Here is a 13,069-nt window from a genome sequence, read left to right as displayed (position 1 = left end):
ATGGCATATATAAAAAGAAAGAAAGCGAATAATCTGCACAAAAAAAAAAGTTAATAAAAAGAAGTTAATAAATTTAAAAACTCCAAAAAGCAAAAGTGTTTTCAAACATGTACACTGGTTTGGTTTCCTTAGACTTTGTCTCGCATAATGCCCTTCTTAAAAATTAAACAAAACAAAATAATAATAATAACAATAAACGTTATTTGTATAGAGCCTTTCATACAAGTAATGCAGCTCAAAGTGCTTCACAGCAAGATAATTAAATGCAGTGTTTGACATAAAAACAGATATAAAGGAGAATTAAAAAATATAGAAAAGAAATGAGATGCATAAGAACCGATAAAATTCACGAGAACAGATAAAATGCATACAATTAAACACAAATAGAGTGAAAATATAAAATAAGTAATATGCATTTTAAAGGCGCGGCAGTTCAAGTGCCGGCAAGTGCAAGAGAGCTTCAAGAGTAACTAGTTAAAGGCTGGTGTACAGAGATATGTTTTGAGCTGTCTTTTAAAAGTATTAACTGAGGTAGCTTCCCTGATATCTGCAGGCAGTTTGTTCCACAGGAGAGTAACAGAATTTAAGGAAATACATCCCCACGTGGGGATTGAACGTTTAGTCTAATCCTGACAATGTCTTTATACTATTCTTGTGTGTAAGATACAGAAACAAAAACATCAAATTGAAATTATTGCTGAGACGCAATGTGTGAAAAAGCTTGGCAGCAGATTCATATTGTTTTCTTAAGGCTTTGTTGTTCCTTACTTAACTAGCTCACTTAACATCACATTATTAGTATGCACAGGAAGAGACTCATTCAAATATATTATGATACTGCTGAAAGTTTCAGGGTAATATCTCTTTAGGAATTATTCTGCCTTTAACTGTTTAAATAATTATGAGAAAGTACTACTCTGTTTTCTCTGACTCACAATCATATCATGCAGGAACCACTGATGCCTCAAGAGGATCCACTAGCATATTGCATTTCTTTTCTGCGATTCACACGATCACACGTTTTCTGAACTGAGAGAGACAAATGAATCTCGTGCTCCTCGGCTCATAATATCAGCCCATTACAGAATCATTATGTCAGGCGTTGTTCTGATTTCTCCAACTCATGTTTTACATCTGATTTCAATGATGTACTCTTTGCTGTCGACGAGCATATATTCGCCTTCTCTAACTTCTTTATGAAGACGAAAGCCTGTTTAAAGTTCAACAGCTTTCATTGACAGGAGATTTCTAAGGCTGACTCCCACTGCAATTCAAAGATTAGCACTTTATGAAAGAGTTTAGAAGTTAGGAGAGAAGGTGTTTTCACTGTTCAGACACCAGATTAATCTGCAGTTCATTCAAAGCTTTTACTGCAGCAAACCCCCCAAATTAAGGGTGTTACACACACTGTTTGCTCATTTAGAAATAATGATACGTTTTGGAGCAATTATTCAAAGTGATTGCATTATTTGATCACATATTGTTTGAAATGGCATGTTCACTGTTGTAGCCTAGACCTGATTGAAATGACTCAATTTATCTTTTATTGAGTGTTAAGCACAGTCTCCTGAGCACAAAAAACCTGACAGAAAGCTCCCCCTGTGCTCTTTCCTGAAAAGAGATTTACCACTGGTTTTAAAAGCCTACACAATGGCCCCAGGGAACTGTGTACAAACCTGGTGAGTCGCTGCATTATAGTGGTAGGAAGTAAAGCTATCAGCAAGGCTGTGTTATGGATGAATGCAAATAACAGTAAATCATATTTTAATATGGCCCTGGTTGGTAACTTGGAAGCACTTAGAAAAATGAAATCTTAAAAAGGTATTTATGGGCCTTAATCAAAGTCCTCTCCTCTTTCCCAGCTGGTTCACATGCTATCATGAGACACGGACAAGGGGCTCCTCTGGCACCTATCCAACAATTTCTTCCAGAGGGACACACCAAATTCACCACAATCTCCCTTCAAAGATTTGCTTTTAATGTAACAGCTCAAACACAGCTAAACTGGATTCCTATCATCTTTTCTTGGGTCAGTCTCATACTAACATCACAATATTCTGGGCGATGGAGCCCAGGAAGTGTTTAAGACCCTTTTATCGTAACATCTATTCAATAATTTACTTTTGCTGTAACCTTTTTATCTGTTCAAACATGAAATAAGTAGACAGTTGCTTAATGGGAGATCTGCTCAAAGTGCTCTCCCACAGTAATGAAATATATTGCCTTCCCTCTAACTGGTGCACCATGATCTACTACCAAGAGGAATTTAATCTCAGAAAGGGTTTGCCGCACCAAAGAGGTTTCACTGGATACTCGCTCTCTGTTGTGTCTGTATTTTTGTATTCACTTTGTTCAACCAGCATCCAACGATGAGCACAGTCGCTGAAACAGAGCCTGAAACAGCCTTTTTTCTGTTTACTTCTTATGTTTGTTCTTCTGATCTACTCAAAGCACTCCAAGTAATATAAGCACAATCACTCTGGGAATTTTAATATAATTGAGCATTAAATTAAATGTTTCAACCTCAAGAGGTTCACTGGGCATATCACTTCCACAAATGAACGTATCCTGAGTGTTCAAGTGTTCAAACAGGAATAATGAATTTACTCTTTGAAACCAGTATTGAACTTCTTGTAGGACCATTATCAAGAGGTGTGGATAACTGGCCTCGTTTTTTGTTCTCTTCCCAATTTGAGAGTAATTGCGTATTATGCAGGGACACTGTCAGACTTCTCATCCCTCAAGAAGTTTCAATAATGTATGATTTTCTCTATTCATTGAAGAGCAGGCAAAAGGTACACTCACTGTCTATCGAGGGAAATTACTTAAGACTGATTGACGGGAGAGGAGATAAAAGAATGAGCTATATATATTTCAATGACACATGATTTTCATCGCTCAAACAGAAGTACAATCACTGTGATCAATGAAACCTGGAACCGATTGACGGCTTGAGTGGGGAGAGGAAGGTAAGTACAGACATGGCTCTTCAGACATGTTAAAATGGATGAGCACATACAAAGGGATTTAAATGACATTATAGCCATCAGAACAAGGACATTCTTGGTATTCTTTACATGGCTGCCTGCAGTAGATCAAATATTGGCATTCTGCATTTTCACACTGCTTTTACACTATGTACTGCCCTTCTGCATGTTGCGTGTTATTACTGTTATTCTTCTTCTTTCCCCCTATCATTTAAAGCAGGGTTCTTCAATCCATAGCTCATGAACTGCCAGTAGCCCCGACAGGTTCTGAGTAGATTTAAGCATTTTTTTACATATATAAATGTAGAAAAAAGCATGCACATGCTGTTGCATGTTGTGAATCAAAATGTGTGTTAAGTATCAATTTGTCATTATTCACGTAAAACAAGCTCATTCAGCTGGTTTGGGTGGAGCTCAGCAATGTGAATACATGTTACTAAACAGGAGTAGCTCTAGTACACTGTTATTTTGTTTAAGTAACTCTCAGGGGAAAAAAGAGAGAGTTGGAGACCCCTGATTTAAAGAAACCGTTTTAGGGAAAAAAAAAATAGCCATTTTGATGTTACTATGATACTATGTCTGTATGTATGTATGTATGTATGTATGTCATGCCTGTACAGTAAATATGAAGCCAGAGCCAGCAGCAACCAATTAGCTTAGCATAAAGACCAGAAACAGCAAGCCTGGCTCTATCTAAATGCAAACTTCATTGAACACAAGGAAACTTACCTCCCCAGTTCTCCAAGCTGAAAAGGTTGCTGAAGTTGTGGCTGACGAATGGCGAGATCTTCTTCAGGTCATGGGTCCGAACCCTGGTTGCCAGGAGTGACTGGTGAGCGTCCCTGAATGTGGTATCCATTAACAACAGACCTTGGTGGGCACGAACAGCCTTAGCGAATCCCTCGGGACCGTCACGCAGCAACACATCACGGAAACCTAACGGTGGCTCGCCTAGCAGTGAAAGAGAGGACAAAGAAGAAAGTTAATGAGGATGACGAGAAGGAGGAGAAATGAAAGGGAAAAAAGGTTTCTGGTTATATACACGTGAGAAATCAGGTGTGAGAGGAATTCTTCTATTGAACTACATTGTACAGATACTCAATAATGATCAGCCCATTTATTCACAGAATAATTTAATAAAAACAAACATATAGATGACAGATAAGCAAACACAGTTAAGGGCGTTCCATAGTGTTTGAATGGATGGAGAAGAAACTGTGTGTGAGTACCCCTTTATGTGTCCAATCGTAAGATGTGTATTGACTTTTGACATAGCTGAAGTGTGACAAGAGAAATGATTTACACCAACTTAACAAGACAGCAGGCAAGCTGATGCTGTTAACAAGTGTGGCACTTGTCATAACTTCTGCTAATGAGGTGGATGCTATCCTCCCCCCCCACACCCCCTCCTCAATGCTGCTCCCATCGCCCACAGCTCAGGAGATCATCTATAAAAGAATCCAGGCATATAAGCTCAGCAGCCGGATTATTGGACACACCACCCACCGATTTGTGAAAATGGATAGCTTACGCTGACAGTGACTCATATGGCCGCGGCTTTCTATATAAAGTAAGCAGCTATCGTTTAATTAGTCAAAATATCCGAGTGACTGTGCTTGGTGCTGAGTGGTTGCCAGCTAAAGGCGAACTGGTTCCTGGATGGCTGCTGTCTGCACTTTTCACGCCATTTCTAAATCCTGAGTTGTTTGGGCTGTGACCCTTTTCTGAGGTCCCAAAAGTTACATAACAGCAGCAATCAGTGGTGACATGTTGTTGCAAATCTGGTATGGCATATCCTGTGGAGTCGATTATCAAAAGTGTGGAGGCAGCACCAGATGGATTACCATAAAATGATACTGTATATTTCAAGCCTTTTAAATTACGACTAATATTTTATATTTCCATAAAATGTTTATATTAGGCCCTGTGATGTGATCTCAGCTGGGACTCCAGCCCCCCATGACCCAGTACAGGATAAAGCTTGTATAGATGATGGATAGTGGGATGGATATTTGTATTATATACAGTATAGGGCAGCAAAACTGATAATTTTCATTATTGATCTATCTATTGATTAATCAATTAGCTGTTGGGTCAGAAAATGGTGAAAAATGTTAACCAATGTTTCCCAAAGCCCGAGGTCCATCCTTAAATGTATTGTTTTGTTCCAACTAAAAAGGCGAAACCAAAAAATATTCAGTTTATTATAATTGAGGAACCAGAAAATATTCCAATTTAGAAGCTGGAAACAGAAACTTTAGCACTTTTTCATCAAAAAACGACTTAAAACAAATAATCTATTATCAAAATAGCTGGCAATTAATTTTCAGTCTATCACCTAATTGATTAAACAACAAATTATAGCAGCTCTAATTATAACCCTTAGTCTTGAAACTAACCATTATGCATATCCAGCAGACAATCGGGACGATCCCAAGGAATACAAAACAAAAATAAGAGACATAGATATGGTACTTGAACACAGTGGTGCTTCATTCAAATGCTAAAGTTGAGTAAGTCTAATGTCTACACTGATTACTGTCTTATTTCAGTGTGATACTATACTAACAGCTGCTAATTAGTGCTCAACATAAAGTACAGTATTTAGTCATTGAGTTGTGTACAAATAAAATGTTAACCTGATGTTGTCGCCATTTGAAAAGTAATATCGTGAAAAATAACACCGTTCATTTTGTAGGGGGCATGAGGAAAAGTCAGGGGGATCACTGAAATCAGAGGGGCTTCATTCTCTGGGTACCATGAATGACTGTATGCAATTTCATGTCAATCCATCCAATAACTGTTGAGACGGAGTGACATAAAAAGTGGTCCAAAGTGGTGGAACAACATTTCCTGTCACAGAGGCAGGCAGTTAGCAGGGGTTTAAAAAAAAGATGAGTAATGCAAGTAAACAGATGAGCTAGAATCAGACAAACCACAAAACATCCATTGAGTGTGTTTCTGAAAACTTGCAGACTCGACTCCCTGAGGAAACCAGGATGAAGGCTGTTGGACATGCAGGCAGTAGATGAGTGTTTCTGGTTTGCTTACAAGACTTTAATGTCAGACAGTATTGTAACATAATACAACTGCTAAAAGCATCCGCACAAAGGAATAAAAAAATGCTGTTGAATCCCCAAGAGAAATACTGGCCTTCCCAGTTTATTACAGCTGAGCGGTCCTCAAAACAAATAAGTTAAACACTGCAAAAACCAGCCCTCTGTTCTAATCTTTCTCTCAGTATTCTCTGCCTTGCAATTAAACACCAGCACAACCTGAGGCATTAGAATATTGGAAGCAGAATTGGGATCTATTTCTGCTGTGCTGTGTACAATCATCAATCAATTAGACTAGTTAATGAGGTACTATCTGGCTGCTTAGATGTCCTCCAACCCTCCGCTTTCTCTCTCTCTGCGCAGTTGAATATTTGCTCTTGACCTTTTATTGTTGGACCTCATGCCTGAAAACAAATGATCTCTGCTATAATTGTCTCTAAGGGCAGCCTAAGCAAAATGAACAACACACACACACACACACACACACACACACACACACACACACACACACACACACACACACAAGCAGATATAGATACATCTGTTCACACATACCAACACACACGAACACAGACATATAAAATGAGCTCATAGGAACACAAGCCAACTAGATGAGCTCTGTGAAGTCATGCTGCTGAAGTTAATAGATACAGACATTTAAACTAATCGAGATCTGTGTATAATACAGAGGACGAGGGAAGGGGACAACCACACGCACGCACGCACGCACACACACACACACACACACGCAAATAATCATACCTTCTAATTCTCACACTCCTGCAGTATTATAAACTTGCTCTCTATGTTTTGTGCTGTCTTTGACACGTGTCTCCAAACAATAGAGAAGAAAGAAATGAGGGCATGTGTATTGGGACTGTAGTAGCTATGCGTCCCAATACCCTATGCATGTGACAGTTTCCTAGAAAACATCAGTGTTTGAGTGGATTTTTGTTGTTTTCTGTTGTGCAGCTCAAAAAAGCAGTAAAGAGACACAAGTCCCAAGTGGTGGTTGTGCTTGACAATTGACCCACTTTGAACACAAACACACCCCCTCATTTGCATTGAAAACACCTAACCTCGCTCTACCCGGCTTCTTTGTGTTCCCTCTGACTGCCACGCTGATATCATTTCATACCTCTTCCCTTGACATTGCTCATCTGCCCGGTCCTCTCCCCACGCTGCAGCTCTCCTCCTCCGGCACTTCAAGGCCAGCTAATACGACTAGATGGAGCGAGCCACAGCGTTTAGAGGTGCTCCTTTATTCATTTCAGAGTTAAAACGACTCGCCTGGCGTCTGCTCTGAGCTGACATGTGCCCAACACAAAGCCTGTTAACTGTGCTGTAGCGTTGTGTTTAAGGATGTTTTAATTGACAGAGCTCAGAGAGACTGCTAATTAGTGCATTATTAAAATCAGGTATGCTGGAACAGTAAATTAGTTAAAAGCAGGTAGACGTGGACTTGAAAGATGAAAGTGCTGCTGGTTGTATCCTTTTCTCCCCCCGAAGGAAAAAAAAACCAGTTAAATAATTGACCACACTAACTAAAATACCAGCAGGTGAAAAACTTTTGACTGGCAGTATTGTTCAATAACAGCATTCGTTTTTCTCCACATAGCAGTATGGGAAGTGTGAGAGAACAAAAGAAAGAAAAAGGTTTGCTGTATACACACCTGAACAAAGTATCTTGAGGTTTCAGAAAAACAAATTTAAGACTGGTTATGACTACTTAAAAGTGTCTAAAAAGTGAGGTTTGCACCTAAACAATAGTGTCAGAAATACAAAGCTGCTTTGTTTGAAGATGGATAATGAAAGCATCTGAAACAGGCAGAGAAAGACAAAAAAAAGAGAGGAAACTTTAAGGCATTAAGCCTGTGAGTCTTTACTTTGGTCTATACTATTATACTACAAACTACTCTGCTTTAATCCCAAGGATGGAAATACAGTGCACCATTGGGTGGTGGAAAGGAGTATGTCATTTTTATTAGTCATTCTTCCTAGAGCTAGCTATGAGGCATCTGGTGATCAACCTCTAGATGTCCTCCATTAAATAAATCCAGACAATAATTGGAACAAGGTGTACTTCCACACCATCGATGAACCACCAGCAATCAGCCTTCAGAGGGAACGGTTCAGACTACAAATCCTAATTAGAAAATAATGGCCTTTGAGTACTTAGCAGGCTCTGTCAAGACACCCTCGCCTCGTCTTTCAGGAAGAGTTTTCTTTCCTTCTCTCCTCCGTGTGAGGGGAACACCTCCGACATTTTATATTTAGATGTCATATTTTGAGATATGACAGTCAGTCTCTCCTGGACTGAAATAATGAATGCAAATTCAAGCAATCTCCGCAATATTTCAGGAAGCTTAAAATTTTGCAAAATTCTATTTATTGGTGTTACACAGCGATAGTCCCTTCCTTTCTTCATTTATCTCAATTCATTTATCTATCCATATCTCCACACCTGCACTATGTTCACCTGACCATTTCCTGTGTATATATAGGGATTATCCACTGTCCAGGTCCTCTCTATTCTCCTCTCATAACCCCTTTCTCCTTCCCTGCCCCTGTCCTAGTGCCTCCCTCCGTCCCTCCCTCCGCAGAGTGTGATAATACAGGCCTAATCCCTCTCTTCTCTCAATCCCTCTGTTGAATGAAAGAAAGGATATAAGCACATTACAAATCTCATTACTGGGCTTTAGGTATGCCTCTGTGCGTGCCTGCGCTGCATACAACTACTTCATCAGCTGCTTACAGTAGGTAAGTGAGGGGCGGCACCCATACAAAGGGTGTTAGTCTATAGAGTGTTGTATACGTTTGTGTGATTTAGCGTATCCATGTACAGCAGACGTGATGACTTTCAACACAATATTTGCATAAGTAAGACAAGTGGCGGGCGAGCACGGAGAAACGGGCTGACGTATATGCTGAGGCAGAACAGGCCGCTGATAAACGCGTCAGATTGATACAGTTGACTATTTTGTTGCTGTGAAAAAGGAGCAGCAGCAAAAATTCCTGCCAGTTTGCACCCTTAACAACAAAAAAAAAAGGGCAAAAAGAGTCTCACAATAATTTATAGTGAAAGTGAGAAGATCTGATCTGATCATTATATTGTGACCGCCCTCCCGCCTTAGCTGGCCTGCTGTGTTTTTCCCTTCCATGTCTCTGTCTATGTTTCCTGGCAGGTACCTGGTAGGCGGGGTTAATCCATGCACCTAGGAGCGCCTGCCCAGTCTCCCAGGAGTACAAAAGGACCTGGGTGTCACACTTTGTCTCTCTCTCAGATCCACTTAATGCTCTCTCCACAGCTCACACTTACAGCACCATGACAGTATTTTGGTTAGATTTGTGCTGTGTTCCAGTTAACATACTTCCCTTGGTACACAAAGAAGAAATAGTGCTCTTACATTTTAGGACTCTTACTTGTGTAGTGCATGATTACAGAGTAGTGTTGTTTCAAATCACACACTGCCTCTCTGCACTGACTGGAAATAAACTCAGCATGACAAGAGATCACGAGAGCAGTATGGTAGTACTTGGTGAAAAAGAAACACTTTTGCTTGGTGTTCAAGAACAGAGGCAGCTTCCTTAGACACCTTCATTGAAAATGCTTTGTCTGTGGTCCCGCCCCTTCCTCTACGCAGCCAAAATGGCAACCATTTAGGGTGGAATGTGTCCAGCATTTCATCCTTTTTTTTTTTTTTTTTTTTTTTTTGGACCATTTTGAGTGCATCATCCTAGTACTTGTAGTGCACTGCAAGTTTATGTATTTGACAGTGTAAACTCACTTATACACTCAAAGTGAGTGTTAGTAAACAAGTACGCCATTTGGAACACAGCATCAGTCATTTTAGCATAGGTTTACACCATACGAGACGCCCCACTCACCATACAAACACCCATCCAGCAGCTGACACACTGACCAGACTGACAAACACATCTGACAACTTTAAGTATGTTTTGTGGTTTTCCATTTCAAAAATAAACGTGGCAAATTCTTTCATCATAATTCCTCTCTCTCCCATTTAGTCATGACTATGTTAATATGAGTATTTCATAAGTATTCCAGCATTATTTTTACATTGCAGAATTCACTATTGTTGGCATGGGGAGAAAAACCCCGCAGACCTCCACTCCAGAGACCCTAAGTAGCGGGGCTCATCAAAGAGCCCCGCTTGGCCGCTGGCCTTTCCTCCGAGACGACAGGGTCACTGGTGCAGAGCACGGTGAGAAGTGCAGAACTTGTGCCTTCATCAACAATGAGCTGCACCCTCTCACTGCTGTACTCACAGCTCAGCAGAGCACTCTGGGCTAAAACCCTTTTTCCTCCCCGAGTGCTAAACTGAGCCATTTAGGAAGGCCTTTCTGCCTACAGCTATCAGACTGTTCGACAGCCCATTTGTCATTCGGTGGGTGCTTTTATCCAAAGTGCCCAATGGATCCACAAGTGTTTACATTTTTAGCAGCCGTGCCCCGAGGGAAATGAAACCCCTAACCCTTGCTGTGGCAGCGCCATGCTAAGTTAGTGCAAACGTAATAAATTCAATAGGGATGATGCGGTGTAAAAATATTAGGGTAACAGCTCAATGACATTGTGTTATGGCTTTATATTTTTCCTTTTTACGGTTTTATTATAGCATTAAATCATCAGATGTGGGTCTTGTTGACACCTTGCCCTACATAAACAACCTCACAGGTAAAACGCAGCTTTAATTACTTCAGTGCTTGAGCTCCATTGAACAAATTGCTTTTACGTTTTTGGTGCTATGTCTCAATGATCGCTAAATGAAAAAGGTGACTGCGGAGTTGTAACTGAGTTAGCTGAATTATGTGTAACACAGGGTCAGCCATGCTCTATGAGTGGCTGAATTTCATTTGATCCACGTACCCATGGTGACAAGAGGGATGACGGGGTCCGTGGAGGAGGGCTTGGCCTTGACTGGGATAGGTGTGGTTGGTCCATTCACCATCACATGACCTGGATACCAGTATAAAAACAGAGAATACAAGTCAGATGCAGTCTTGTAAAAATATTAACGAGGGTTATAAAACACCAGCCCAGGGGCTAGTATGGATTATGATCCCTCTTTGCGTCCTCTTACATTTGTGATTTAGAGGTATTGAGCACATCAGATATTCAGGTTCTTTTTCCCTTTTTCTTTTATTCCTAAAATTAGTTTACCATGGTTATATTTTTCATTTAATAGTTAAAATCATGTCTATCTATAGGTGGGGAATTTCTCTTTCATAGCTTAGTTCCTCATCTAAAAGAAAGTTGCATTTTTTTGCACCATATTTCACCTTTAGCTCTTAAAAAGTAGCAACATTTCTCATCTGAGACCAGAAGCCACAGAAACAAGCATGAATTTATACCTCTGTTCCAGATAAGTGGTTGCTGAGTTATTAACCTTTTAATCTCTGCATATAAAGGTCGAGTTTTATACTGCAATGTAACCATTTGGACCAACAGCAGAGTGAATGTACTATTAAACACTAAACAATCAGAAACACAGCTGTAATGTCATATTGTTTTAACAGTAACATGGTCGATTAGCATAGAAAATATGAAATGATTGAAATTATTTATGTGGATTTTCCCTCCTGTCTAAGTGTTTGTGTTGTTAGTACACTGACCGAGGTAGTGCAGTAGTTTCTGGGCTCGATTCTGAGTGGGTTTCAGGTTGAAGAGTTCCTGGTTCTCGTCGATGAACTGGGTGTCCACGGTGGAGTGCAGGAACTGGTGGTTGGAAAAAACGTTCTGGAGGAAGGGGATGTTGGTCTAAAGACAGAGAGACAAACACAGGAGGAGACTGTTAACTTTGTCTTTTTACTTTGCGATTTACACAAAGGCTTTTTTTAAAGAAAAAAAACACTTATTGCACACGAAAACAAATCACATTGTAAAGAGAAGAAAGAGAGCCAAGACAGCAATCACTCTGTTCTGCTTTGCAGTTTAATCACCTGAAGAAAACATCTTGTTTAGGAGCCTGATGTTAGACATCCGGGCATGAAAAGCCAAATGTACCTCCAAATTGTAAACAAGTGGCAGCTTCATAAAAAACAAATTCAAATAACTTAGTACCTAAATGCTGCAAATTCTCAGCCTGAATAGACAAACAAACTGGGAGAAAGTCAACTGTTGAAAGTAATTACATTGCATTTCTATGTTGTTGTTTGTTTGCCTCAAAAGTATTATCTCGCCAATTAAGCTCTCCAAATTAACAAAGCGAGAGAGAGTGAATGAGAGAGAAAAGAGAGCAAAGATATGTAATTGTTGGAGTTAATTTCAGTGCATGATTTCTTGCTGATTTATTTCACTGTTGTAAGCCCGTCTTAACAATGGGGGCAGAAGGCTTTAAATTATTGGAAGAGGAAGAGAGAGTGGAAAGGGGGGTTAAAAAAGAAAGGCTTGACAGAGATGGAGAAAAAGAGAGAGATTAGTCAAAAGAAAAGAACAAGAAAGGAAAGAGAGGGAGAGTTGGAGGGACTGAGTGTTAATAATATTCTTGGAGTGGCATAAAAAAAACATGTTTATCCCCATTTAATGTCCCTGAGGGAGGAGGGGGTAAAGGGAGGGCACGTCAACTGTGTGAAAGCTTATTTCTCCAAGTTTGTTCTTTGTATCTGACCCGGAGTCTTAAGTGACATTTAAAAAGAAAACCTCCCTCCACACACAGTCAGCTCAGAACGTAACACCCGTTACACCCCGCCTCACTATCTCCATAGATAGTCTATGAATGGATCTCTATGTCACACACACACACACACACACACACACACACACACACACACACACACACACACACACACACACACACACACACACACACACACACGCACACACATGTAAGGATGCTTTTAAGTGTATGCACACATACAACACAGATGGACAGGATTTACAAGCACAATTTAGTCGCTCAGCTGACAGTCAAACCCAGAATGACTTGAAATAATTGCTGCAGCACCATCACTCAGGAATCTCATAATTGGTCGAGGAGAGTCGGCGATAAACAAACCACAAAGACA

At 40.1% G+C, this 13,069-nt stretch overlaps 1 protein-coding gene across 1 annotated transcript in view; it reads right to left on the bottom strand.

Moving 5' to 3' along the window:
• Positions 1–13,069, bottom strand: part of pcxb (pyruvate carboxylase b) — a 283,978-nt gene that overhangs the window by 49,803 nt on the left and 221,106 nt on the right. Inside the window, exons 13-15 of the mRNA XM_069159292.1 lie at positions 11,678–11,822; positions 10,932–11,021; positions 3,717–3,938 (exon numbers count right to left, since the gene is read on the bottom strand). Of these exons, the coding sequence (XP_069015393.1) occupies positions 3,717–3,938; positions 10,932–11,021; positions 11,678–11,822 (457 nt within the window). The remainder of the gene's footprint in view (positions 1–3,716; positions 3,939–10,931; positions 11,022–11,677; positions 11,823–13,069) is intronic.

Source organism: Embiotoca jacksoni, unplaced genomic scaffold (assembly GCF_022577435.1).
Source record: "Embiotoca jacksoni isolate LCO1_2020_lvr unplaced genomic scaffold, fEmbJac1.0.p SCAF_24, whole genome shotgun sequence".
NCBI lineage: Eukaryota > Metazoa > Chordata > Actinopteri > Embiotocidae > Embiotoca > Embiotoca jacksoni.
The sequence above is the reverse complement of the archived record's forward strand: the minus strand, read 5'-3'. Positions and strand labels throughout refer to the sequence as shown.